The following is a 26372-nucleotide window of genomic DNA, read 5'->3' as shown; positions in this document are numbered from 1 at the left end:
ACAAATCTCGCCTTTACTCGAGTATGCGCGTCATAAAACCAATCAGTGATCAACGTACTATTGCCATTAGCTCCAGGACAGGGATTGATTTAGCTTCTTCCAGAAGGATCTGTGAAGCTCCACAGTTGGGCCCTCTTGTGCTTCGAACTACATCAAAATGTCATGTGGGTTTCTATGTTATTATGTTGATAACTGGGTCAGGTATCCATGTTTTGTGCCTAAAAATGATGAGCCAGCATGCTACCTCCAGTATTGCTATTCTCGGCTGAAAGCCAGACGGTATCTCAGAAGCAGGAGTGATGTTCACTGTGTCAAAACAGTATTCAGGGACTCAAGGAAGACCCTATAACCCTATAAGGCTGCATTTGACGGATCCCTGAACTGTAGCTAGAAACATTAGTTTAAAAAAAAAAAAATCTATGAGCCAAGTCAATTGCCCATAGAGGTATTTAACCGATTGCACTATACACCATGTCGGTGTATATGTTTTATGGACCTGTTCCACATGCTTTGGTTCACATAGATTGGAATTACTCTCGACAAGACTTCAATGTGGCCATACTCGCAGCAACAGCATTATACCCGCAATATAACCGTAACTCCGAAGGCTGGACGACCTTGCATAGCAGGGATAAAAAAGAAGAGATGGTGGATACGACTCCTGTAATGCTCCACCACTGGGCGGATGGATCGAGTCCCGCCCACCGGAGAATTGCCACTCCGGGTAAATAAGTGGGTTGAAGTGTGCCCTTCTGGGTCAACAATCCCAAACGAGGTGGAAGCCGTGACTTTCCGAGGGATGATTGGGGAGAGCGAAGTAGCTAGAGGAATTATGTCTGGGGTGAAGCGGATGGGGTCTAAGAATAGACCGATCAAATAACCTTGTCTGGATGATTTAACCGAGTTAATATTGTAGATGCTACCGTATCTATCTCCTGGGCAGGATCGGATCGGAGAATGATTGCGACTGTATCATGTAGAAGCATCATAGCATGGATTGTATTGTGCATATTGAAGGCGACGATCATCATCTGATGAATTTCTTCTCTCATAACTTCTTCAATATTGTTCCCTCACTGCCAGTTACTCCTGTTGCCCTATACACCCGGCTTTGCACTTGGGGGAACAGAACCGACGCCCCAATAAGACGGAGATAAGAGCCCCCACCGGTCGGATTCCACAGAAAGCATAAGTTTTGACTTGAGCAAAATATGCATTGCAAGGAAGGCTGCCCAGAAAGTTCTCTAGGCAAGCCACTGTTTCTCCAAAGCTTACCTGTGCACCAAGCTCGTGTTTATAAGCACACTATCCAGGGTAGCAAGTGCGACATTCTGGCTCACGGATGGTCTTTTGGAATGCGACCGCCGGGCAGTCTGGCCCAATGGGGGAGAATCCCATAAATCATGCCCCAGACCGAACCCCGCGCTTCGAGGGGCCACCGGGTAAATGCCCTTCTTAGCTTCTATCCACTTTCTAACCCATCAGTAAGCCCATGATGGACCCGTCGCGTTACTGCTATTTGGCAATGCTCCTATCGGTGGCGAAGGAACCAGCTACTTGCAGCCTCTCACATTGAAGAAAAGATCATCCCTGAGCTTTTTTTTTCTCTCCTTTTTTCCCCTTCCTTCAATGATGGAGGGGTAGACCGCTGTTACAAAGTACTTAAGCCCGGTAGATCCTCTTTCCGCTCACTTTCCCATCCTGCTCATCCCTTGCGTTCACCTCTTGCGACCTTTTCCCTCCTCCCCTTAATATCTCCCCTTCATTAGATTAGGTCATCATGGCTACCGCAACTGTTCTCGAAAAGGCGAACATTGGCGTGTTCACAAACACCAAGCATGACTTGTGGGTCGCTGACGCGAAACCCACGCTCGAGGAGGTCAAGAACGGCCAAGGATTGCAGCCTGGTGAGGTTACAATCGAGGTTCGCAGCACCGGAATCTGCGGGTATGTCTTCCGTCCCTCTCGCGACTGGCTTCGTATTCCCTGGCTAAACATTGGTCATCAACATCCAGGTCCGACGTGCACTTCTGGCATGCAGGCTGCATTGGGCCTATGATCGTCACAGGAGACCACATCCTGGGTCACGAGTCCGCGGGACAAGTCGTGGCTGTTGCGCCCGATGTCACCTCCCTCAAGCCTGGCGACCGTGTCGCTGTCGAGCCTAACATCATTTGCAACGCTTGTGAACCCTGCCTGACTGGTCGCTACAACGGTTGTGAAAATGTTCAGTTCCTCTCCACCCCTCCCGTCGACGGACTGCTGCGTCGCTATGTCAACCACCCCGCTATTTGGTGCCACAAGATTGGTGATATGAGTTATGAAGATGGTGCGCTCTTGGAACCTCTGAGTGTTTCTCTCGCGGGTATTGAGCGTAGTGGCCTTCGCTTGGGTGACCCCTGCCTAGTCACTGGTGCTGGGCCCATTGGTCTCATCACCCTGCTGAGTGCTCGTGCGGCTGGAGCGAGCCCCATCGTTATCACCGACATTGATGAGGGTCGGTTGGAATTTGCCAAGTCGCTGGTCCCTGACGTTCGCACCTACAAGGTGCAGATTGGCCTTTCTGCTGAGCAGAATGCCGAAGGTATCATCAACGTCTTCAACGATGGACAAGGCTCGGGGCCTGGCGCGTTGAGGCCTCGCATTGCGATGGAGTGCACTGGTGTGGAGAGCAGTGTGGCTTCGGCCATCTGGAGTGTCAAGTTCGGCGGCAAGGTCTTCGTCATTGGCGTCGGAAAGAACGAGATGACCGTTCCGTTTATGCGTCTCAGTACTTGGGAGATTGACCTTCAGTACCAGTACCGGTACTGCAACACCTGGCCTCGCGCGATCCGCTTGGTGAGGAACGGTGTTATCGACTTGAAGAAGCTTGTGACGCACCGCTTCCTCTTGGAGGATGCGATCAAGGCCTTCGAGACGGCTGCCAACCCCAAGACAGGTGCCATCAAGGTTCAAATCATGAGCTCCGAAGACGATGTTAAGGCTGCTTCCGCTGGTCAGAAGATCTAAACAGTCGCACACTTGAGAACATACTTCAACTGCACATTTTTGGTGACTGGTCACCTCGGATACCTTTCGCATTCATGACAAATATTTTTGATGACACTTGATGGATGGTTTATCCCATGTAACGTTTTCCTTTTTCGATGTTGTTAGAGATCCCTGCTGGCTGGAGGCATAGAGATGCACGTAGAATTCTATTCCTTCATGTTCAACTTTCACGACATCTGCATTTGACATGTGTTGCAGGTATAGTAGCTGTCTCCTCGCAATGACAGGCGTCCGCACAGAATGAAGCGGGAGAGTAACCCAGGACTGTAGGTTGACTGAACACTGTCTTACATTCATTTGCGCACTCCCCAGGTCCTCAAGCTTCTGCCAGGGTACCCGACATGCTGGATGGGCGAGCTGCCCCTCGAATGCCACAATAGTACTATGTGCTCAATATCTTATGCCACTGCCACCTCAATTGTAAAGGCTTGCAGCACTTACATTAGCGACCGCCTCTTGACAGGTCAGAGCCACCTATCAGCTACAACTACGTATCAGGCGACCGAATCCGTTGCATCCGACGCTTTGTCTAACTCTTGGTGGGCTTGGTAGTAAGCAGAAATATTCACTTTTGCCCATGTTCTTTGAACGATATCTGATCCTGATCCTTTGAATGTCTCAGTTTGTTTGTTTGCGGGGCGTCAAGCGGGGCACGTGGTGGGGGAGAATGAGGAGAGCCACCATCACCGTCACTTCCTCGGTTCCATCTCCATACTACTATTCCCTACCATGCTTACCTGCAGAAAATCAGGCCCACCATCCAAAGCATTACCGAGTGATATACCGATCAGACGTGTCCAAAGTCTAGGCTGCTGCACGAGATTCAATGGAAGAGAATCGGTGTAAGTGACCCGAAATTATTCAGTCCCTGCATCAGCCCCAAGCCGATAGCGGCGAAGATCCCCGATATTTGACCGAGATGGGACGACCATAGACTCACATTGTCTTCTTCTTTAGGCAATCGTCTCCACGTTGCTCGGCTCTTCTCCCCTATGAATATTGCTTTTTCTCATTGCCATGCTCGGCTCATTCCGTCTCTTTGTCAGTTACATTCCTTGGCTTCGCTGATTGAATCTGCGGGGTCCGGTCATACCGCGCAACGCCACATTATGCACTTTGGCCAACGCGCCATGCATTTAATGTCATCAGTCCGTGCCCAAACACATATAAGCCGCTGTGACCTCCCGGTTTGGATACGAACTCAAGGCTTGTTGTAGTCCGGGGTAATCCTAGAGCCAACATCACAATGTTGGGGTCTTTGCTTTTTCTCTTACCCCTTGTGGGCGCTGCTGTCATTGTTCCCAGGGCAGGCAGTCAGAGTTGCCCCGGGTATAAGGCGTCCAATGTGCAAAAGTCTGCTAGGACTTTGACTGCGGATCTGACTCTAGCTGGTGCGCCTTGTAATAGCTATGGCAAGGACTTGGAGGACCTCAAGTTGCTTGTGGAGTATCAGACTGGTGAGTGTTTCTTGTGATTCAAGGGTGTATGTCCAACTAACAGATTGCTCAGATGAACGGCTACATGTTATGATCTATGATGCCGACGAAGAAGTCTATCAAGTTCCTGAATCGGTCCTTCCTCGCGTGGGCAGTGACAAGGACTCTGAGGACAGTGTTTTGGAATTCGACTATGTGGAAGAACCGTTTTCGTTCACTATCTCCAAAGGAGATGAGGTCCTGTTTGACTCTTCGGCATCCACACTGATTTTTCAGTCGCAATATGTCAGGCTTCGCACCTGGCTGCCCGATGACCCGTATGTGTATGGTCTCGGAGAGCACTCTGACCCTATGCGTTTGCCAACGTACAACTACACGCGGACCTTGTGGAACCGCGACGCGTATGGCACTCCGAACAACACCAACTTGTACGGCAGTCATCCTGTGTACTATGATCACCGTGGAAAGTCCGGAACCCATGGAGTCTTCCTGCTGAACTCTAATGGTATGGACATCAAGATCAACCAGACCACAGATGGGAAGCAGTACTTGGAATACAACCTTCTCGGTGGTGTTCTGGACTTTTACTTCTTCTATGGAGAAGATCCTAAGCAAGCGAGCATGGAGTACTCGAAGATTGTCGGTCTCCCGGCAATGCAAAGTTACTGGACTTTCGGTGTACGCTTCTCTCTTCCTGATTCTATAGTCCGAACTGTATGCTGACTCTTCAGTTCCACCAATGCCGTTATGGATACCGCGATGTCTATGAACTCGCCGAAGTGGTCTACAACTATAGCCAGGCAAAGATCCCTCTGGAGACGATGTGGACAGATATCGACTACATGGACAAGAGGAGGGTGTTTACCCTGGATCCTCAGAGATTCCCGCTCGAAAAGATGCGGGGACTGGTAACCTACCTCCACAATCACGATCAGCATTACATTGTCATGGTCGATCCGGCTGTGAGCGTGAGCAGTGAGTAATTGGAATATACCCACCTATCCTTGCCGCTTCCGGCTAACATGTGCTCTTTAGATAACTCGGCGTATCTCACCGGTGTAAGAGACAATGTTTTCCTTCACAATCAGAACGGTAGTCTGTATGAGGGTAAGCATGCACATATTCCATACCTAGCAGCATCAACTAAGCTTTACAGGTGCTGTTTGGCCTGGTGTGACGGTCTTCCCAGACTGGTTCAATGAGGACACTCAGAATTACTGGACTGCGCAATTCCAGCAGTTCTTTGATCCTAAATCAGGAGTCGATATTGACGCCCTGTGGATTGACATGAATGAAGCGTCCAACTTCTGCCCGTATCCTTGTCTTGACCCAGCGGCATTTGCAATTTCCGACGACCTCCCACCAGCAGCGCCGCCTGTGCGGCCAAGCAGCCCGATTCCACTACCTGGATTCCCGGCGGACTTCCAACCTTCGTCCAAGCGATCTGTCAAGAGAGCGCAAGGCGATAAAGGGAAGAAGGTCGGTTTGCCCAACCGCAACCTCACTGACCCGCCCTACACAATCCGGAATGCCGCAGGCGTACTCAGTATGAGCACTATCGAGACGGATCTCATTCATGCAGGTGAGGGGTATGCCGAGTACGATACGCACAATCTTTACGGAACAAGTAAGTCTTCGAATATTTGTATGTATGATCCGCCATTGACAGTTTCAGTGATGAGCTCTGCTTCCCGCACGGCTATGCAGGCTCGCCGTCCCGATGTGAGGCCTTTGGTCATCACTCGCAGTACGTTTGCGGGTGCTGGAGCGCACGTAGGACACTGGTAGGTCTACCATGGGTTTTGCTAGTGCATCGCTGATTTGTACAGGTTGGGCGACAACCTTAGCGACTGGGTCCACTACCGGATCTCCATCGCGCAGATCCTCTCCTTCGCATCGATGTTCCAGATCCCAATGGTTGGAGCTGACGTGTGCGGGTTTGGTAGCAACACAACGGAGGAACTGTGTGGCCGATGGGCGTCACTTGGTGCCTTCTATACGTTCTACCGCAATCACAACGAGCTAGGCGATATACCGCAAGAGTTCTACCGCTGGCCCTCGGTAGCCGAGTCCGCCCGCAAGGCCATTGACATCCGGTACAGGCTCCTCGATTACATTTACACTGCTCTTCACCGGCAAAGCCAGACCGGCGAGCCATTCTTGCAGCCTCAATTCTACCTGTACCCTGAGGATTCGAACACCTTTGCGAACGACCGACAGTTCTTCTACGGTGACGCCCTTCTGGTCAGCCCTGTCCTGAATGAGGGATCCACCTCAGTCGACGCATACTTCCCGGATGACATCTTCTACGACTGGTACACAGGAGCAGTGGTGCGCGGACACGGAGAAAACATCACGCTCAGCAACATCAACATCACCCACATCCCTCTGCACATTCGCGGTGGAAACATCATCCCTGTCAGGATGTCCAGCGGCATGACGACCACTGAAGTTCGCAAGCAGGGGTTCGAACTGATCATCGCGCCAGACTTGGATGGCAACGCCTCGGGCAGTCTGTATTTGGATGATGGGGACTCTTTGAACCCGTCATCTGTGACAGAGCTCGAGTTCACGTACAGCAACGGGGAGTTGCACGTTAAGGGTACATTCGGACAGAAGGCCGTCCCCAAGGTGGAGAAATGTACCTTGCTGGGGAAGTCAGCGCGGACGTTCAAGGGCTTTGCACTTGATGCTCCTGTGAACTTGAAATTGAAGTAGTCAACACGTTGAACTGGAGTTGTGATGAGAGGGGGTAAAAAGTAGTTAATTAGTGTCTCAGACAGATCGCTTACATCGTGCCCTTACAGCTAATCCAGATGATTGACATCTCTCAATAAGCATAAACTCTGTTGCAGCATACATAAGCACGTAGCCACTAGCCAGGGACGGGACAGGACGGGACAGGACAGGAAAAGCCAGTGGCAGGGGATCAAGGGATAAGGGATACTACTTCCCAGCAAGGCAGTGAACATTCAAGCCGCGCCACCAAAAAAGATACTGTCCAATCCTCTGCAGAGGAAGAAATCGCCGCATAATCAACAACAAGCCATCAAATCAACAAATTACAGTTCCACTCCACACATTGATCTCAAATTCACCCACCTCAAATCAATCTGCTACATAACACAATGACAAAGTACATACATACATACCATGTGCCAACCAGCCGCCATGCCTCGAACCCACAACGCAAGGGATCAAACAAGGACAGGACACGCGTCTTGGTACATACTACGCACGTACCTTGCAAATCCCATCTATCCCTACTACACGAGACAATCCTTATTTCCGGGGTATATTCATTTCAAATAAATACCCTACCGGATCACCTCACTGACAAGCAGAATTCCACCATCCATCATCTTCATCTTTCATTATCAACTTGATTTTTGAATAAAGAAGAAGAATTCATAAAAATGCATCTCAAATCCATCCTCTTCACACTCGCCGCATCGACGACCCTCGTCGCCGCCGGCAGCGACTACTATTGTCTCATGGCGCAGGACGGCACGGGCATGATCCAGAGCCCGTACTGCTGTGATAGTTTCTCTCCTACGCCGGGAGATTCGATTGCTCAGCAGGGGGAGAATTGTATGTTCAGATGCAGCATAGCTTGTGATACAGTGGGTGGATGCTAATAATTGTGTGTTTTCCTGCAGGCCAGGCGATGGACGGATATGAGTGGGTGGATCAGTGTCCTCAGGGTGGGACTGTCAAGTGTTGTTATACTATTGTGAGTGCTGTCAATATCTTTAAGATGGTTGTGAGGGTTATGATAGGGGTAGATGCTAATGATGGTGATGAATGCAGGGTCCCGAGTTCATCTGCACAGCAGAAGCAGAGCAGAACACGGATGATGATTGAATCAACTACTACTTACTACTTACTGTAGATCATTGGAAAGGAAAAAAGGTGGAAACTGAATACTGTTCAACATATAACCCATATACAACAAAATAAAATATCCAATTATTGTACACTACACCTCCTCACCCACCCACAAGCCCTCCAAATATAAAAGAAGAAAGTGGTTAAACACTAACCATCCTAACAAACCTCTCCCCCAACTCCTCCGCCGCCAACGGATTCCCCCCCGTCAACAACTCCCTACAAAGCGTCGTCTTGCCCAACTTCTCCCTTCCCCCCTCAACCATCACAGCCCCGGCATCCCTCAACTGACTCTCCACCTTATCAATCTCCCCCCTCAACAACGTCTCCATAACCTTCTCCTCCGCATCACTCCAACACGTAATCTCATACCCCTTATACACAAACTCCCCATCACCAACCTTCCTCGTACTCAACAACGCCAACGGGCCATGACAAATCGCCGCTGTGGGCTTATTCTCCTGATGAAAATACCGTAATATCCGTCCTAACTCCTCATCCCCACCGAGATCCACCAGCGGCGCATGCCCCCCGGGGATGAACACCGCCGCGAAGGTCTTCAGTTCCTCGTCGGAGATGCTGGCGAAGGGGCGGGGTGATGAGAAGCCGTTTTCGCGTCGCATGCGCTCGATGAGCTCTTGTTCCCGCTGGCGCTCGTAGAAGTTGCCGGCGAAGGTGAGGAGGGATTCGCTGTTCGGATCGGGTTGTGGGGTGAGGCCCTTGGGTGAGGCGAAGGTTACTTCGTGGCCTGCTGAGAGGAGTTTCGAGAGTGGTTTGGCGAGTTCCGGGAGGAAGAAGCCGGTGGGTTGTTCTTGGGTGCCGGTTGAGGTGTTGTGCAGGGGGAAGGAGGTCGCGTCGCTGAGGATTATGAGGACTTTTTTGGAGGGCATTTTGTTTAGTTTCTTTGGATGTTTGATGTAGTGTGGTGTGGTGTATGTTAGGATGTGGTGTAGTTGGTAATTGGGGTTTATGTGAGTTATGAGCTGTGGTGGTTGTGATGGTGTTTATAGTTGATGTTGTGGTGGTGGTGACATCCCGATGACGTAGGGAGTGGAACAGGTTGTTGGGTTAGTGTGTTTGCTTTGACTTCATTGTTCATTATGATTTAATTGATAGTAATGTAACATGGAGCATAAGAGAATAATTTGATCAAATGGTAAGTGTGAATTGGAAAAATGTATGCATTAGTCAGGGGGGAAGATGGTATGCTTCCGGCTTGTATACCTCGGATGCTGGACTTCCAGGCAATGATGTATCGATCAATAGCGTCTCCATTAGAAACTACTACCTCGATGATCTGATCGATAACTTCTTTCTTAATAGTCGCTTTCCACTTAGCGATAAGGATGAATAAATTCATTAAGCATAGTATGGGATTACATCGGACACATGACTTATTCCAATCTACCATGCTCCTATTTCTCTACAATACTACATTCTGAATGAATATTCCACAACAACTATTATGGAATAAAAGTAATCAATATGGACTAAATCAACACCATGTATGCCCTACCAACCTACTACCCCACTTCAAGGGTCCAACTATCCCCTAAGCTTACCAAGTCACGAGAAACACCTACTTGCAGCACGCAGCTCGTATTCTCCTCTCACACACAAAAACCCAATGGCATACAAGCAAGCAAACCGTACACCTCATACACACAGCATGCATCCTGCATCCACGAATCCTCCCATGCAAGTGCACAGACCCTGCACGAGTCATACAGCACTACCCTAAACAAAGAACGAGTCAACCGCTACATACATATCCACCTTTGTATATCTACCCCAGACACAACAATTTCTAATTACTAGTAGTAGGCTACTACAGTCTATAATAGCACATCGTATCGATCCATCGCTAATAATTCCCTCTCCAAGAATAGATGATAGATCCAGACTCATTCCCCGACATTCTAGAACCTCCCGAACGGCCTGCATGTGGATCCAACCCAGATTCATCCTCCGGGGGAAAAACGAGAAGTTGAACCCTTCTTCTCGCTTCCTTATGTAAACCAACTAGGGCTCGGTACCCGCGGATGAACCTCGCTCGCCTCGCTCGCCTATTATCGGATCTGATAAGAACAGCCAAGAAGTCAAGGTAGATGGGTAATAAGTGTGGAAAAGGAAAAAATTTGCACTTTTCCGAGGAAAAGTATAAATCCCCCGTCAAACGAACCATACTTGGTAGTTATCACCCTGGGTTAGCTAGCTACGTAGTTCGTACAGGTATGTGTTGGTGTTTGTTGGCGTACATTTCGGATTCTGTCCGAGGCTAATGTACTATCCGTGCACCATTGGGATTATTCCTGAACTCCGGGTCCTTTCCTTCCCCGGGTACTTTTTACGGGGGAGGATGTTACGGTTTTCTATCATGCTTCTCCAGTAGGTCTTACATTATGACCTCTATAATCTGGGGATCCTATTTATTTAAAGGCAAAGGTCTTCCTGACTCGCTTTCCGTGCACTTTGCCGGTCTCCACTGTTGCCGACGTCTCGGCAAATTCTACCGTAAATCCGATTACATGAGGCACTCGAGTTATACACCTCGGAACCTGGCCGAATTGGACAGCTCACTCGTTTCACGATCTGCAGGGCCGCTTCCTGATGGCTGGAAAATTCTGAATGACATTTCTTGGTATGGTATGCTATGCGATGTCGTAACTCGTAATAGGGGGGCGAATGGAGGCTGGCTGGACGCTATCAAATCAGAAAATGAACTATACCCCCCTCAACATCTCTTCCGCGTTATCTCGAAACACCCGCTCCGCCAATCCAGGCTCCTTCGCACATATCCGTAGACATGTCTCGGTGAAGGGTTCGATGTCCACGCCGGAGAACCGCGTGTGTGGCCAGTCGGTGGCATATATCACACGGTCCGGAGCGGCTTCAAGGAACTCCCTGGCCATCGCTTCCAGGTCTCGATACTCCTCGTCTTTGCTGAGACGGTACGGGGCAGAGATCTTCACGTAGGTCTCTCCGCCTCGCAGAAGCGAGATTAAAGAGGAAAATCCCGGGAGCGTATAGGGGTTAAACGATTCCCCGTTGTGTTCAACTGCGGCCAAATCTGGCCCTCCAAAGTGGTCAATACACAGCTTGACTCCGAGCTGTGGGACAACTTTCTCCAGCAGGGGAACCATATCTAATGATACGTAGACTTGGATAGTCCATCCGAAGGGCCGTACTATTTGCGCATGTTGCAGCAGCGTCTCGGTCAGCTCATGCTCGCTGAGCACCTTGCCCACTGATTTGAGATTCACTCGCACGCCGCGTACTCCCAGCGAATGCCATTCCTCCAGGGTCTCGGTGTCTATGTTGGTCGGATCAACCACCACAACTCCTCGCCCGCGAGAAGGTCCGAGGGTTTTGAGCGCTTCAAGTAGACAAGAGTTGTCGGTTCCGTAGATGGATGGTTGAACCAGTACAATTTTTTCGATGCCAAGGGTAGATTCGAAACTTATCGCATCGTCAACGGTATGTTCGGGGGGCTGATAGACTGCATTCGCGGAAACTGGAAAGCGCTCTGGTTCCACAACGTGCATGTGTGTATCCCACGTCCCTCGGGGAACCCGATACTTCAGTGGGATAGGCTGGAGGGTTGCCGTTCCCTCCTTGCATATTTGTCGCTCCTCCTTCAGATGTGCAGTGCTAAATAGGGCCCTCGGAGATTCAAGCAGGCCAGTCCTGGGCTGGAACGTGGTAAGCATTGTGGGCATGGAGGACGAGAGCATGGTCAAGACGTCATCAAGGGCGAGGTGAAGAGGTTGGGTATCGGTAGGAGTGATGGCAGGAGGATAGCAGTAGGTGTAGATGTCCAACACAAGTGTGACAAACTCACAAGACAGCTGAGCCGGAGTGTTCCCACAGCTACTCTTAAGGAACATTTCTGCAACGATATCATGCTCTCTATTAGGCTAGGTGCAAAGCCAAGGACGACCCGTCTAGTCAAAACTGTGGATAAAGGCATTCCGGCAGCTCATCGGCTTCCCGATTGTGTTACCGGACGGATGCCAGTGAACGTGAGGAATGAAACAGTCCCTGACCCACCAGTCACCAGCGAAAGGCGGGATGGTGTCGCTGAAGTACTACGAAAACCGGTATGATGAGGTCGGAATGTGGCCGCAAGGGAGCCACTCCACGTGAGCGACATTGGATATGTCCACTTGCTTTTTGCCTGATCGGCAACCAATGACAACTGAAAACGTTTGACTACTTGAACCGAGCAAGATCGGACGTGTATCTAAGCGAACTGCAGAGCCACGGGGAGCGGAGTTGTTCACAGGCAACGGTAATGGCCCGAGTGGATGCAGGCGGAACGACCCGCCCGATCTGACATGCAGGCGAAGTGTGCACGCATAGTGCTATTGAGAATTAGAAGAATTATAGTTAAGTTAGATCTAGATATAGACGTCACTAGAAGAAGTCAGCATCGGAATTGTAGTTAACTAGATAGCTTAATATCAGAAACGGGAAATAGGTGCATACCAAGAATAAATGGCGTTCTATTCCAGAACGGTGTCTAGTGATGCATTAGCGTGTGTACCAAAGTAAAAAAGGAGAGGGTGAGAGAGAGAGAAAAGAGAATTACGGAAGTTGACCGAGAGGCGAGTCACGCCCCTCTGGATCCCGTGCTTCCCATTCCCCCCTCGCTCCTTCCCAGTTTACCCCCTCTCGGCCCTCCTCCTTCCGAGTGGATATTCTCTCCTTTCCGAGTTTTGTTGCTCGCCTCGCTTGTTCTCCGTCCACTCGTCTGGCCTGACTCGTATCGTGTGGCTTGCCTCCTAATCATTCTCCCCCCGGCCCCTTCGGATACGTACCCAACAAGGCAGCAATCGGTTCAAACTGGAGCTTCCCCAGATTCACTCCATAGTGCTTAATACACATCTATTATCTCGTCGGCTAATATCCCCCAAAATAGCTGATTCCAGCTCCATCGCGGTTCCTCCCGCTTCGCCATCATGGGATGGAAGGCGATTGACTGGTCTCGGTGGACCACAAATCCCTATTATGCCTTAGTGATCTTTATTATAGCCTGTGGCAGCATTCCTAAAGGTAACGTCATCTTCACGCTGTGGTGTTTCATTACAGAGATCGCATTCTGACTGGTGGGATGGGACTGCAGGTTACGATGAGGGTGGCTACAGTGCCAGCGTCAAGCTCGAGTCGTTCATGGTCGACTTCAACCTCCTGTCCTCTAACTGGACTAACGATGCCACTGGCCTGGCCAACCGCAAGGCGAACATAACCTCCTTCAATGTGTTGGGTGCTGCATTTGGTGCGTTGTTCTCGCTGGACCTGAACGATCGCTTGGGTCGAGTACGGACATGGCAACTGTCTGTTCTGGTCTGGGGATCGGGCCTTTTCATCCAAGTCTTCTCCTCCGGCATCTATGGTCTATTACTGTTTGCTAGAATTTGGAGTGGTCTGGGCGCCGGTGCCTTAACAGTGACTACGCCTTTGTACCTGTCAGAGATCGGTAAATAATCTCGGAGATTGATGTACATGGACTGTAAAAGTGCTAATATCGACGATAGCGCCGGCAAGGACTAGAGGCTTGGTAGTCAGCGTTTATATGGTGGTCTTGCTCACCATCCTCACTGTGGGTAAGCTAACGCTCTCGTTAACCGCTAGTTTCACATGTGGCGTTATCTGACATGTCACCGACAGGGTTCTTTGTCAACTATGGGGCTGACCTGCATATGGCCCCTACCCGGGAACAATATCGCCTGGTCCAGTCGATTCCACTAATCCCTACGGGCCTAGCCTTCTTTGCTTCCTTCATTGTACCTGAGACACCTCGTTATCTGGTGTCCAAGCAGCGGCCCGAGGAGGCGCGAGATGTACTAGCTCGGTTCCGTGGGAAAGACATTTCCGATCCCGAGGTTGATGAAGAATTTAGTACAATCGAAGCTCAAGTGCGCGCCAAGGCAGCAGACTTGGCGTCTGTCAGTCACTGGCAAGCTTTCAAGGAGTCCCAGTTAAACCCTAATTATCGCCAGCGGTTCTGGCTCCTCATGACCATGCAAACTATCGCCCAGTGGACCGGAGGAAACGGTATCACTTACTACATCTCTAATATCTTCCAGTATGCTGGCATCACTGGAAACGCCGAATCTCTCATCTCCTCAGGTGCATATGGCATTGTCAAGGTCGTCTTCACACTGGCGTTTACTTGGGTCTTCATTGATCTCCTGGGCCGACGTCGCTGCGCGTTGACCGGACTTAGTCTCCAGCTGGCTGCTCACATCTACATGGGCGCTTACATGGGTCTGCAACCGGGCGCCGCTAAAAACGAGAACGCTTCCAATGCCGCCATTGCATCCGTCTTCGTCTACGCCGTTGGCTGGTCCATCGGTCTCTGCACCATCCCGTACCTGTATGGTACAGAAATCTTCCCCACTCGCATCCGCAACGTGAGCTACGCTCTCAGCATGACTTTGCATTGGTTCTTCCAATTCGCTGTCGTTCGGGTCACACCCAACATGTTCGTTTCCCTTAACGTCTGGGGTGCGTACCTATTCTGGGCCATCATCTGCTTTCTGGGCATCATTATCCTCGGTATTTGGATGCCCGAGACCAAAGGTGTTCCCATGGAGCGCATGGGCGATCTCTTCGATTGCCCTTGGTACCTTCGCTGGCGTGCGAAGCCGAAGGATGTCGCGTCGTCTTCGGCCTCCACTGCCGGTGAGGGCAGTGTCGATGCCAAGCAAGTGGACAGCAAAAGTGTGCCTCTGTAGACATTTCATGCACATTACATCTCAAGAACATTTTCTATTTTCAATATATACCCGACATTTTTGATACCTCACTTTTACACTACCTTTTACCTATATATTCTTACACTCGTGGAGTTCCCATATCTGCATTTCTGATGGGGACGATGTTGCATAATTACTTTCGGATGGAAACTGGGGCTGGTTGGTTTGGGACGGAGGACATACACAAGATATAAAAGCATGCAGCGTTATTACCCTTCATGCCACTCTAGATAGCTTATTATACACTTATATGATTGTTCAACTGTTCAATTGTAATTCTACACATTCAAAAATCTCGATAGAATTACATACAGGTGACAAGTACAGATGTCTGATTAATGTATCGAACTACTATAAAGCCAACTCACTTTCAGTGAAGCATCGTTCCCTCGTAGCCTGCAGCTACATCTTACTCCTGGTATCAAGTATGTCTATCCCACCCATAATCAACTGTAGGTGCCATGTTCGTCGTTATAGGCTCCGCATAGGAGAACGCTTCAAACACTTCAGGCGTAATCTCATATGCACCAGGGTTGTCCAGTGTCAGCATGGCGTTCGGCATACCGCCTATCAAATGTGTAGCAGTCACTTGTGGCATGTTGGTCTGCGACAGCTCGAAGTCGGCAACGGGCGTTTGGTAATTATAGCCTGGTAACATTGAGGGTGCGGAGGTCACGCCAGCAGTGTGCATGGAGGTGATAGGATGGTCAGCTTGGGGTGGTTGCTGCTGTACAGGGGAGACGCGTTGAGAAGTACTGGAGATGCTCGAGGGAGGTGGTGTCTGGTGTTGGGAGGGAGAATGGCTATGATGGGTTCGAGGTCGCTGATGAAGTTGTGGTTGAGTCTGGGTTTCAGTTTGTTGTTGAGGCTGTTGAGTTTGGGCCGTTGGTAGGACAATTTGAATGTCGATTTGAAGCTTTTGTAGCTCCTGGTAGATGAGACTTAGGGCTGTGCTGATCACTGTTGTACTCATTAGCGGCAGTTCGTACTTTTATCATAGGCAAACGTACCAGGACTTGTCCCCTTTACTCGCTCCAATGCATAGATACAGTACTTCAACTTGTCGAGGGTCCCGGGCGCAGCATACTTCAGAGCTTGGATTTCGAGCAAGAAAATGGATGCTGCAGTGTATACACTGTAGGAGAGAGACAGGACGACATGACTGTCACCAAAAGTACGACGGTACAGATCGAACAGGGTCAGAATCGTAGTTGCGGACGTCATACATTGAATCAGATGACTCTTGTCGTTAGATTCACGGTTTGATTTGGAGCAAAGGACGGGACGGTGGAGGAGGATGTTGATGGTATGGTAAAGACAGCTGCAACAGCGTTAGAATGGTCGGGGATGGCGACAAAACAGGCAGGAAAAGGGTACGTACTTCAGGGTCACAATATGACTTGGCGGGGAATATGGAGGAAGGTCCATGGGCAGTAGCTTCAAATAATCGGGAAGCTCCTCCCACCAGTCAGCCAGATTAGCGGCTTGTTCCTGGATGCAGTTATAATATTCTACTTCCGAAACCTGTCGGAGAGGATCATAGATATGGATTAATATTTGGTTAAGGATTTCTGCCAGGCCGCACATCTTCATGAAGCACGAAGTAGAGTGAGCCTGGGTGGGCGGATAGTGAGTGCCATCAGGGAATTCGACGCCATGAGGCGTCCAAAGCTCGACCTCGGCCGTGTCATCCAAAATCATCCGGGGAGGGCTGACCCGGGAGTGTTGCATGGTTGGGGCACGGCCGAAGTACAATGAAATCAATTTATCCCAGAAATAACAGCTCCAGAAGAGACGGTTTCTGAGCTCGATATCCTCATCGGTCAGGTGAGCGCTATCAGAGTACTTGCGACTGTCGATGTTTATACCAAGGTCGTCCAGGATCCTGAAAGCCATTCCACTGTATAACCACGCCTGACTTCGGTTGCCTCGCCCGAACTCCTGCGCACTCAGGAGAAGTAAGGTCTGAATTGTTGGAATGCCGACATAGCCAGCTTTGAGCGAATCATGAAGACCTGATACAGCGCGATGGAAGAACTGCGCTCCTCCTTCGAATGAGTCCAGGATTGGCCCAATTTTTGGCTCCAATTTGCACCATCGTACTGAGTGGGAAAGGAGGGCGTTTAACAGGGCGTCGGTGTAATAGGGACCGTTGACTTTCATATCACCTACAAGATGTTAGAACATCGCCAGCATCTGCTAACGGAAGGGCAACTAACGAGTGAATGTAGGTCGATAAACGAAGCCAAAGAGCGGTTGTATCCAACACCAGTGTGAATCGAGGAGATACTGAAATGGTTCCTGTCACCGCGATGAGATTAACATTGATCCTTAAGCTCCATGTCTGGTAGCTTGGCTGGACTAGACTTACGGGCATGGTGGCCATCTGCTCAAAGGCCCGTTCTCGCCATGCATTGTTGATAAGCCGTTCTTTCCGTCCTTCCAGTTGCATAGCCAGACGGGACGTCGAGGAAGTTTCGTTCAAGACGCCACTTGGTAGTTGGAATAAGCTGGTCGGGCCGTGGAACGATATTCGACCATCGTGTTCGACCTTGAGACCCTCGAAGTCTCTGGCGAGCTCTTCTTCATTTTCATCTTCTTCTTTGATGCGGGTTCGGATACCCGGGCTGGCGCTAGACTCGCCGGGCGATGCAGGGGAGGCGCCCTTCCGCGACACGGGTTCCGGGGGTTGTTGGCTTCGGAGCTTGGAAAGAGCATCTTCCAGCTGGGCGACGCGAGCTTCCAGCTGCTTCGTATAAGATAAGGTTGGAGCTCTAGCAAAGAAAGAGTCAATAGTGATCGACAATTTTGCCGATAGGGCAATACAAAGCGGGTCGGGCTGGTGGGGGTGGGAAGCAAAAGTCCCAAGAAGCGAGGGTGAACAAAAGGAAAAATAAGCCACACTCACAGACTATAGACGCACACCTCGCCGCGTGTCGCACATCGCGAACATGACGGACTGGCTCCGTTGCATTTCACCTAGCCGGCCCAGTCAGCACTGCCAGCGAAGCGAAGATGATGATTCGACATATTAATCTCGGAAGTCATCCGAGTCAGGAACGTAAGGGGGACGAAGGAACCCACCTTTCGCTTGCGACAAGCCTCGCAGGAAAAGGCGCTTTTCCGGGGAAGGTTGGACTTTGTAGGCACGTCGGCCATGCCCGACTGCTTGGATTCTACGACCATGGAATTGGACAATCCAGGATGGCCGTGGGGGACGGGACAGACGTCGCAGCAGCCTCCATGGAAGAGAAGGGAGAAAAAATCACGATCACGCGAAAGGGAAAGGAAGAGGGGGAGAGAGGGGGCGAGAGGAGAAAGGGAAAGGGACGAGAGGGAGGGCGAGTGGGGGTCAAAGGGAACCAGAAAAGTGAGACGACGATGGCCACCACAAGCTTAGGGGCGCACCTTAATTCCAGCCAAAAGACTTGAACCTTTCCCTGGGTCGTGGGGGGGGGGGCAGAAGAGCGGCGCGATGATGATCAGATCAGAGGTGGGCCGTTGAGAAAAGCTTAGAACTCGTGTAAAGCCTTATCGATGGATTCTTTTGGCGACAAAACATTCAGAGAGTATGTTGATAGGAGATCACTCCAGTCATCTCGACTGTAATCATTCACGTCCTCGCGGATCATTGTAGCAGTCGACGGGCACTCCGATGGGCCGATCTTGTAGCGGGAGAGGCGGCGCCGGAGCAATTGGGAAAGATTGGAACGCAAACCGGCATGACGATATCTCGGGCGAGTGCGACTGCAACACAGCCAATCAGGAGGCCGCACACCGGGGGCTCTAACCCTTTGCGGCCATCGAATTCAGGCAGCGGTAGATGGATCAGGCATGCAATTTAAGCTTAATCGAACAGTCACGTGGCACCCATACTCAAGTATACAGAGACCGCGTGAGAGGCGATCCTCTCCCGGCCAGCACCAACAGACACCTTGCGTGCAAACTGAATGGTTTCTATTATACATGGTTTATATCTACACGTCATTGTTATAGTATTATACAAATTGCTTCTCCAGCTGCACCAGCAGTTCGTGCACGTCATTTACGGGAAGGGGAATGGCCCGAGGGTTCTTCAACGCCTTCTCGCCCAATCGTTGGGTCAGGATGTCTTGCAGCTTCTGCACCCCACGCTCAGGCTTGCTCTGCAGCTGACCTGTCACGTCCACCGTGATGCGAGAGGCAGCAACATCCTTGGGACCCAGGATGAAGATGAGGTTGTATTTCATCTGCTTGGCTCGTTGGATCTTCTTGTTCAGCGATTGGCTACTGCTGTCCACATCGATCAAGAATGTGGAGTCAACCGAGGAGATAGGCTGGGGTGCATCGGTCCCCATCTGGCCTGGCTGAAGGGCGCGGAATCCAGAGATCTTGGCAGCCGCTTCGTGAGCCTGTTGTACGACGGCCTCATCTTGGTTCACGGTTAGGACGATACCCTGGCGTGGAGAAAGCCAGAACGGCCAGCGACCAGCGTATTCCTCAATAAGCAGCGCCAAAAACCGCTCCAGAGAGCCGAAGTTTGCCCGATGGATCATGACCGGGGTCGCCTTGCCTGGAGTCTCCGGGTTGTAATCCTCCTCACCTTCAGCGACCTGGTACTCCAGCCCAAATCGCTGAGGGAGATTCATATCGAGCTGAATGGTGGAAAGTTGGTGGTATTTGCCCGCTTTGTCTTGGAGCTGAATGTCGATTTTGGGGCCGTAGAATGCTCCGTCACCTTCATTCATGGCCCATTCCCTGCCCGTATTGTCGAGTGCCTCGCGCAATTGAGCTTCGGCACTATTCCACAACTCCAAACTACCGATAAAGTCCTTCTCTGGCCTTGTGGAAAGGACTAAGCGATACGGCCCCAGTCCGAATGTTGTCATGACCAAGTCCACGAATCCAAGCGCCGATGCTATTTCACTCTTGATCTGCTGTGGCCGACAGAAGATGTGCCCATCATCTTGATGGAAACGGCGCACACGAGTAAGCCCGCTTAACGAGCCCGAAACCTCATTCCGGTGAAGCGGGCTGAAATCGGCGTAGCGGATGGGCAGTTCCCGGTAAGAATGCGTCTGCGATTTGAATAGCAGGCAGTGGCCGGGGCAGTTCATCGGCTTCAGGCCGTAGGATTCATCCTCACCCGCTTCTCCGTCCGTATCTCCAGTGGCCCCCCTACCGCGCACCTCGTACATGTCATCTTTGTAGTTCTGCCAATGGCCGGAGACTTCCCAGAGGGACCGTTTGTAGATCGTCGGGGTCAGGACTTCGCGGAAACCGTATTGGAGGTACTGCGTGCGGAGAAAGGTGATGAGTTTGTTGATGATATGGGTGCCATTGGGAAGGAATAGAGGCGATCCGGGACTGTAGACCGAGGTTGTGAAAAGGTCCTGGGATGTTCCCAGGGCGCGATAATCGGCTGGGGTGGAAGACTGAGTCTGAGGCTGGCTGCCGGGCTGCGGGTCAGAGCACGAACAGAGCCGGGACGAAGTCGATGAGAGCCATTGCGCCCTCACTGATGGCCAAGGGGTCAGCCGTCCTCTGACCGGAAGTTTTCGAGAAAGCAAAGGCTGCCGTAACAAGGGCGACAGTCGACGCATGGTGGAATTTAGCGGACAGAGGCAGCGACCATATGGTGAAACTGGAGGATTTTCCTCGGTCGCCCGTGACTGCAAACGCGAGTTCCCGATTGGGAATCGCGTTCCCGTGATTGTCCCCCACCGACTTCATCGGGTGGCTGGACGTTTTGAAAGACCGATCTAGATATACTATCGTCAACTAGTCCAGCTATCTGCCTCTTTTACTTTGGGATCGGCGTCCTGGTTCACCGCCGCTCACTTACCGTTATCGCTATACTAGTTCATCCATTATTCTGTCTTCTCTATGTAAGTACTCTTGCTTCACGTGAGCCACACCAGTAACCCAGTCCTGTCGCATTCTCTTTCTATTACGATAGCACGGTGCTACAGTAGAAGAAATCATTGACTGACCTTGCTAGTATCGCTATATATTCGATGTTTCTCACATGCGCATGAGCTATTTGTCATAGTATATGGAATCTCATATCATTAACCCTTGCCTCCAACGGATCGCGTGCGCGTCGTCAGTTCACCAACACCGTGTAGTGACTCAAAGGCTACTAAAGCTCCCATAAAGCTACTATTAGCCGGTCTGTATTTTGTGACCACAGATCTTGATGTCTATCAAAAATCCTCGCCCCCGGGACAGCTCATTCCTGGGCGAGTCTTGGGTTGTAGCTTCTCCTCATGAGGAGAATGAGCAACAAGATGAATGTCAGCCATCTGAGGCTTCAAGCCCGACGCCTTGGCCAGCTAGGAGGAACCGCAACTATGGAACTGAGTCCATGTCTACCTCCACTTCATCCGCCTCGGGACCAGAGCTGATCATGCCTTCAATATACGAAGCACCTCTATCAGAAGGATCTTGGGTTGCGCCCACTGCTCGAACCAAGCGCTCTCTCAGACGGAGGCCTCAAAAATCGCCGAAGGACTCGGCGCAAGAAGGGCAACAGCAGTCTCCTTCGCCCAAACAAGATGTCACGGCGGCAACGCCAACGCAAAGGCCTCGCCAACCAAAGGCAACCCAGCCTCGCGCATGGAAGATTGCGGAGAAATTCCTACGCACAATACTCAATTGCGCTCTTATCGCCGCCATTGCTCACATGCTCGTCCTTCCCGAGATAGTCCAGCAATACCAGACGCTTTGTTCCTCGGACAAAATAGCAACTCTATACCCAGCTAGTTGCATCCCACCATATCCCCAGCCACAACTCCCCCGCCACCAACCAGCCCCCCGGGACCCCGTCACTAACTCACAATCGCGGCTCGAGACCCTGCTCAATTCGACCCTTAACGAAACAGACCCTCTCGCCAACACACTAAAACAAAGCGAATCCAAGCTGCGCGACATCCACACCGACCTGAAGCACGCCTACCCAGGCAGTAAACACGAACTAGACCTCGAATTCACAGGATGTCTTCAAGCCACCCGCATCGCAGCGGGGAAATTCGACTCGCTCCGAGCCGACATCCGCTCAGCGGTAGATAGTCTGATCGCCAGCGGCGACAACATCCAGACCCTGAGTCAGGACGCGCGTCACGCCACCCAAATGGCCCGACGAGAACAATACCTCGACCAGCTCACCACGCGCATGCAGTCCAAAGTCGATTCCCTCTTCAACGACCTCGCCACGCTTGACGACCACCTCGAATCTATCGGGAGTATTGTAGCCCGCGAATCAAAACAATCCAAGCCAAGCTCTTCTACTCCTGCGCCCGGGCCTAATAATCTAGGGCCCGAGCCAGGACCGAAATCAGACCAGCCACCTCGTCTGCGCGCCTTCGTTGACTCCCTCTTGGGCGTCAACTTACCTGCCATCCTTCGTCCAATCACCACGGAGTCGGAAAGCGCCATCTCCAGCCCCGATCCCTCACTAGCTGACATATTCCGAGAAGCGTCCACCAATCATCGCCCGGTCATCAAGGTCGTCCGAAACCTATCGAATCAGCTCCAGATGCTGCAACAAAGAAGAAACTCTGCTATCTGAGCGCAAACTATTGAAAAGCTAAATAACGTGAATATGAGACATGCATATGATGGATATTACTTTTGATTATGATTCGGACTGGCCAAGAACGAGAAGTTGGGGTAAACATGCAAGTCGGCGTTCAGTTTAATTCTTGGGTGCAGTGCGCGGCGCTATTTTCCTTTGTTTTTCTTTTTCTTTTTTGATCACCTGGCTTTGTTACAGTCACACGTGGGTCTCACGTTACACATGGCCTACACCTACCTGTCAGGAACAGTTTTCTAGTCTAGGTACTGCTTACCCCGGGGTTTTTTTTTTATTTTATTTTTTTTATTCTAATTCTTCTTTTTATTATTCTGATTTTCGATTAATCCCCATCTTTATTTTATTTTATTTTCACTGTCGTTTCGTTTCACACCGCCGAATGATGCTGTCAACAACGGTTCGAGGTTACTTTACGATCGTCTCTGCTCCTACGGGAAAGCTGTCCGCGAGCAATAATAATAATAAACCATGCCTAGAGAAAATAATCAGAATAACTAATCCTCATCATAAATCATCATCGTTCCTGGACAGTCTGGCTTGACTTCTTCCTTTCTTGTCCGTTCTTCCAACTGTCACCTCCCCGTCCCTGCTGGCCCTCCATTCTATCCATCTTCCTCCTCTTCTTCTTTTCCTCTTTGCTCTCCCATTCTCCGTATTTATTTGTTTATCGTTATAGATAATTTGTATTTCTTTCATCCTCTGCTGCCCTTCACCTCCATCTAAAGATAACATCCATCTTACTTCTTGTTGGTGCGATCTGCACGGTTGTTAATCTGCCATACTACCTACGACTACTACATCCGGTATACTGCTGGTCACTATCGTGTAGTACTCAATTCTTTCTTCCTCTGTCTTTTCTGCAACCAACAATACCCTCCTAGTCGGGAACAAGCAGCACCACCGGGTGTATGATATCGAGGTTTCACTTCTTCCCTTGAAGCAGCCGGGTTTCTCCCACCTGGTCCTCTTTTGTCCCTTTATTTTTATCTCTTGTGGTTCCGTGATTTTCCTTTCACCGTGGCTACCCTCGGGATCAGTGTGTTGGCGAGTCTTCCATACTCCCACCCGGTTCATTCCTCGCAACAATATCATTCGCTGTCAGGCTACCATCTTGCCCAACCCGCCGGCTCCCTCTCTCAGGCAGCTCTTCACGAGTCTCCAGCTCATCTGGAGAGAGAGGGGGCCCAGCAATGCCCTAGGTCGCCCCATCGATCTATCGAAAGAGAATCGGAGCATATGTCGTCCACCTTGACTGGCCCTTCCCCAGGCGATGCACATCCGGCCGAGGATCACAGTACGTTTGGTAGAAAGCGGCCTCGCTCAGACGATGACTCTGCATCTTCCGATGGACCGGACCCTGTGCGTCCCCGGCCTCTTTCCTGGCAACCATCAGCTCCTGTGGAACCTTCCGTGAAATCTACTCAGCTTCGTTCCATCGGCGTTGAGTCGATCTTGAACCCACCTTCAAAAGCAGCAGTCGTTACGGCAGAACCCGGTCGCGAGCCATTAGGGTCCCAGGTGCCGACTACTTCATCGTCACCATCCCATGCCCGACTGCCCTCCTCCCCATCAGTCCATCTTCCCTCTCCCTCCGTTCACCCAGCAAAACGCCTCTCTGCGTCTCCCGCTATGAAGCATCATCAGGCCATCGCCCCAGCTTCTCCTTCTGCGCGGTTTGTTTCAACGGGAGGCGGTTACGCCCAGAGACTGGGTGTTTCACAGTCTCCTCTGGCTCATCCATCTCGTCTAGCCTCTTATTCAGCAGCTCCTGGCTCTCCCCTATCCGTTGATCCATATCCTGGACAGTCGGTTTCGACATCTACGCATCCTGCACCGGCTCCAATCTCCAAGCATTCGACTCCAACTTTCCACAGCCGCCGAACAAGCGCCAACCCTACGCCTGCTCCAAGCTCCCAGGAAACAAGCCCTACAACCCCTGTTTCTGCTTACAGTCAGCTCGGGCGGACTTCTCCAGCAGTGTCTGCTGCGCCAATGCAGCAAACTACACCCTCGTTCCTCAATGCATCCGCGTACGGATCCAGTGAGCCCGCCGCTCGCTTGCCTTCAGTCATGGCAGGACCAAGGTCCACAGGGGAAGAAGCGGCTGCTGCGGGAGCCCAGCCAGAGAATCCCCCTTACCCTGGCATGATTCCTTGCATACTAGATTTGAAATCAGGGTCCTCTAGCCAGGCAGAGAAACGGAAGGCAAACAGCGATGCATCGAGGCGGTTCCGGAATCGGAAGAGAAACGAGATGCAGCTGGAGCAGAAGATTGCTGGGCAGCTGGAGGAGATCCAGAAGAAGACTGAAGAGTTGAAGAGGCGGGACGATCAAATCCGATCTCTGATGCAGGAACGGGATTTCTATCGCTCTGAGAGGGACTTCTTCCGTGAACACGTCTCCCGCTTGGTGCCTACAGGTCAGCTTCCGGCCAGGCCAGCATCCCCGCTAACCCTACGACCGCCTTTCGAGTCCACCGCCTCTGAGCGCGAGGCCACATGGCATGCCTCGGAGGCCAGAAAGATGGTCGAGAACGCTTCTGGAAGTGGGAAGCTGGCCCCAGCGCCATCTCACCTGATGGCCGGTTCGTCAACCAGGCCGCCCGTGACGTGGTCGGCCACTCCGACTTCGTATCCGGCAGCCCACGTTGACCGAGGTATGCTGCCCGACGACCAGCAAGCAAGATCACTGCCCCAGTTTCCGGGACAATGGGCGCGAAGCTCTTGAAGAGATGAATAGCAAACGTGAACATCGGACGCCTAATCTGGCTTTGACATCTCGGGTATCAGATTACTCCACGATACTTCTGGCTGCTCGCAGGGAGGGCTACTAATGCCAGCGGGACACGCATTCTCGAGATATCTTCATTTCTCATTTTCCTTTTTTGTCATGTAATCGACCTCCGCGTGCCCTTGCGCATCGGGGACTGAGAGCCATAAAAGTTCCTAAAAGGCTTGTTTTCTTTCCGTATCCTCCGGAGGCTAAGTCATCTTAAGCATTGGGAAAAGCTCTCTGCGCACGATTCGTGTGATCAGCATATGAAATAGGTGTATGGACGGGTGGTATTTTGAAAGGTGGCTTTGTCGTTACCTCTTGTTTGTCTTTCCATGATCGGGTATTATCATGCAACTTGTCTATCTTATACATTTATCGTACACATTTACTCAGTTATGTCTCTCCTGTTATTTTCCATTGTTGGCTCAGTGTTGGGTGGTGTTGGGTTTCTCTGCTTCGCTTTGCCATGAGTTAAACGGCCTGCACGGTGGACTTTTGAAGATACTCCTTGCTGCATGCAGCACTGTCAGCAAATAAATTGCTTTGAATGATTTTCAGCTTCTGCTTCTCATATTGGGCTATAGACACTGCCATTATCTGACTTTTAATGAGCGAGGGCGATGTTTATCATTCGGCGTTCTGTTCTTATGATTTCCCCACGTCCTTTCGGGCTTTCGGCACAGCATAATAGATTGTATAGCATAAACAGGAACAAATTGATGACACATGCATCCGAGAATCTTCAGCCGTGGAAGCATTCATGTAGATCTTTGCTAAGAGAAATGATGGCGGCCTAGGGCATCCAGGCACCTTTTCCCAACGGGGAACTTCCGCCGTCCACGTGCCCTGGTTCAGCCAATCAAGACGTCCCACGGCAATGCTGGATCA

General features: G+C 50.9%; 10 protein-coding genes across 10 annotated transcripts; 6 read left to right on the top strand and 4 right to left on the bottom strand.

The window, feature by feature from the left end:
• The first annotated feature begins 1607 nt into the window (after positions 1-1607).
• Positions 1608-3190, top strand: BO79DRAFT_289146 (NAD(P)-dependent alcohol dehydrogenase). Its single transcript, XM_025688752.1, has 2 exons — positions 1608-1947; positions 2016-3190. Exons 1-2 carry the CDS (start codon positions 1781-1783, stop codon positions 3007-3009), a joined length of 1161 nt encoding a protein of 386 aa, XP_025537362.1. The 5' UTR covers positions 1608-1780; the 3' UTR covers positions 3010-3190.
• A 1089-nt stretch (positions 3191-4279) lies between these two features.
• agdC (putative alpha-glucosidase) lies at positions 4280-7303 on the top strand. Its single transcript, XM_025679927.1, has 7 exons — positions 4280-4508; positions 4561-5165; positions 5219-5462; positions 5523-5594; positions 5644-6114; positions 6163-6271; positions 6317-7303. Exons 1-7 carry the CDS (start codon positions 4298-4300, stop codon positions 7203-7205), a joined length of 2601 nt encoding a protein of 866 aa, XP_025537361.1. The 5' UTR covers positions 4280-4297; the 3' UTR covers positions 7206-7303.
• Positions 7304-7840: 537 nt separating this feature from the next.
• BO79DRAFT_270669 (uncharacterized protein) lies at positions 7841-8351 on the top strand (the record flags this gene model as incomplete). Its single annotated transcript, XM_025687300.1, has 3 exons — positions 7841-8078; positions 8147-8220; positions 8298-8351. The coding sequence occupies exons 1-3, from the start codon at positions 7904-7906 to the stop codon at positions 8349-8351; spliced, it is 303 nt and encodes a 100-aa protein (XP_025537360.1). The 5' UTR covers positions 7841-7903.
• Positions 8352-8466: 115 nt separating this feature from the next.
• On the bottom strand, positions 8467-9265 carry BO79DRAFT_246896 (type 1 glutamine amidotransferase domain-containing protein; the record flags this gene model as incomplete). Its single annotated transcript, XM_025685604.1, has 2 exons — positions 8467-8493; positions 8531-9265. 2 exons carry the CDS (start codon positions 9263-9265, stop codon positions 8467-8469), a joined length of 762 nt encoding a protein of 253 aa, XP_025537359.1.
• A 1833-nt stretch (positions 9266-11098) lies between these two features.
• Positions 11099-12085, bottom strand: BO79DRAFT_199179 (putative TIM barrel metal-dependent hydrolase; the record flags this gene model as incomplete). The annotated part of the gene is made up of 1 exon (XM_025681401.1): positions 11099-12085. The coding sequence occupies one exon, from the start codon at positions 12083-12085 to the stop codon at positions 11099-11101; it is 987 nt and encodes a 328-aa protein (XP_025537358.1).
• A 1155-nt stretch (positions 12086-13240) lies between these two features.
• Positions 13241-15115, top strand: BO79DRAFT_199178 (putative MFS quinate transporter; the record flags this gene model as incomplete). The annotated part of the gene is made up of 4 exons (XM_025681400.1): positions 13241-13430; positions 13501-13854; positions 13913-13981; positions 14046-15115. The coding sequence occupies exons 1-4, from the start codon at positions 13337-13339 to the stop codon at positions 15113-15115; spliced, it is 1587 nt and encodes a 528-aa protein (XP_025537357.1). The 5' UTR covers positions 13241-13336.
• Positions 15116-15484: 369 nt separating this feature from the next.
• Positions 15485-18675, bottom strand: BO79DRAFT_199173 (putative C6 transcription factor). The gene is made up of 7 exons (XM_025681399.1): positions 18221-18675; positions 18045-18115; positions 17508-17910; positions 17356-17437; positions 16518-17304; positions 16147-16457; positions 15485-16096 (listed from the first exon to the last, which is right to left on the bottom strand). The coding sequence occupies exons 1-7, from the start codon at positions 18320-18322 to the stop codon at positions 15558-15560; spliced, it is 2295 nt and encodes a 764-aa protein (XP_025537356.1). The 5' UTR covers positions 18323-18675; the 3' UTR covers positions 15485-15557.
• Positions 18676-19134: 459 nt separating this feature from the next.
• On the bottom strand, positions 19135-20726 carry BO79DRAFT_199170 (threonine--tRNA ligase MST1; the record flags this gene model as incomplete). Its single annotated transcript, XM_025681398.1, has 1 exon — positions 19135-20726. Exon 1 carries the CDS (start codon positions 20716-20718, stop codon positions 19135-19137), a length of 1584 nt encoding a protein of 527 aa, XP_025537355.1. The 5' UTR covers positions 20719-20726.
• A 207-nt stretch (positions 20727-20933) lies between these two features.
• BO79DRAFT_36853 (uncharacterized protein) lies at positions 20934-22965 on the top strand. The gene is made up of 2 exons (XM_025689138.1): positions 20934-21003; positions 21117-22965. Exon 2 carries the CDS (start codon positions 21315-21317, stop codon positions 22683-22685), a length of 1371 nt encoding a protein of 456 aa, XP_025537354.1. The 5' UTR covers positions 20934-21003; positions 21117-21314; the 3' UTR covers positions 22686-22965.
• Positions 22966-23693: 728 nt separating this feature from the next.
• BO79DRAFT_36849 (uncharacterized protein) lies at positions 23694-25634 on the top strand. Its single transcript, XM_025689137.1, has one exon. It carries the CDS (start codon positions 23946-23948, stop codon positions 25434-25436), a length of 1491 nt encoding a protein of 496 aa, XP_025537353.1. The 5' UTR covers positions 23694-23945; the 3' UTR covers positions 25437-25634.
• Positions 25635-26372: the final 738 nt, after the last annotated feature.

This window comes from Aspergillus costaricaensis (genome assembly GCF_003184835.1).
Source record: "Aspergillus costaricaensis CBS 115574 unplaced genomic scaffold BO79scaffold_25, whole genome shotgun sequence".
NCBI classification, from domain to species: Eukaryota; Fungi; Ascomycota; class Eurotiomycetes; order Eurotiales; family Aspergillaceae; genus Aspergillus; species Aspergillus costaricensis.
The sequence above is the reverse complement of the archived record's forward strand: the minus strand, read 5'-3'. Positions and strand labels throughout refer to the sequence as shown.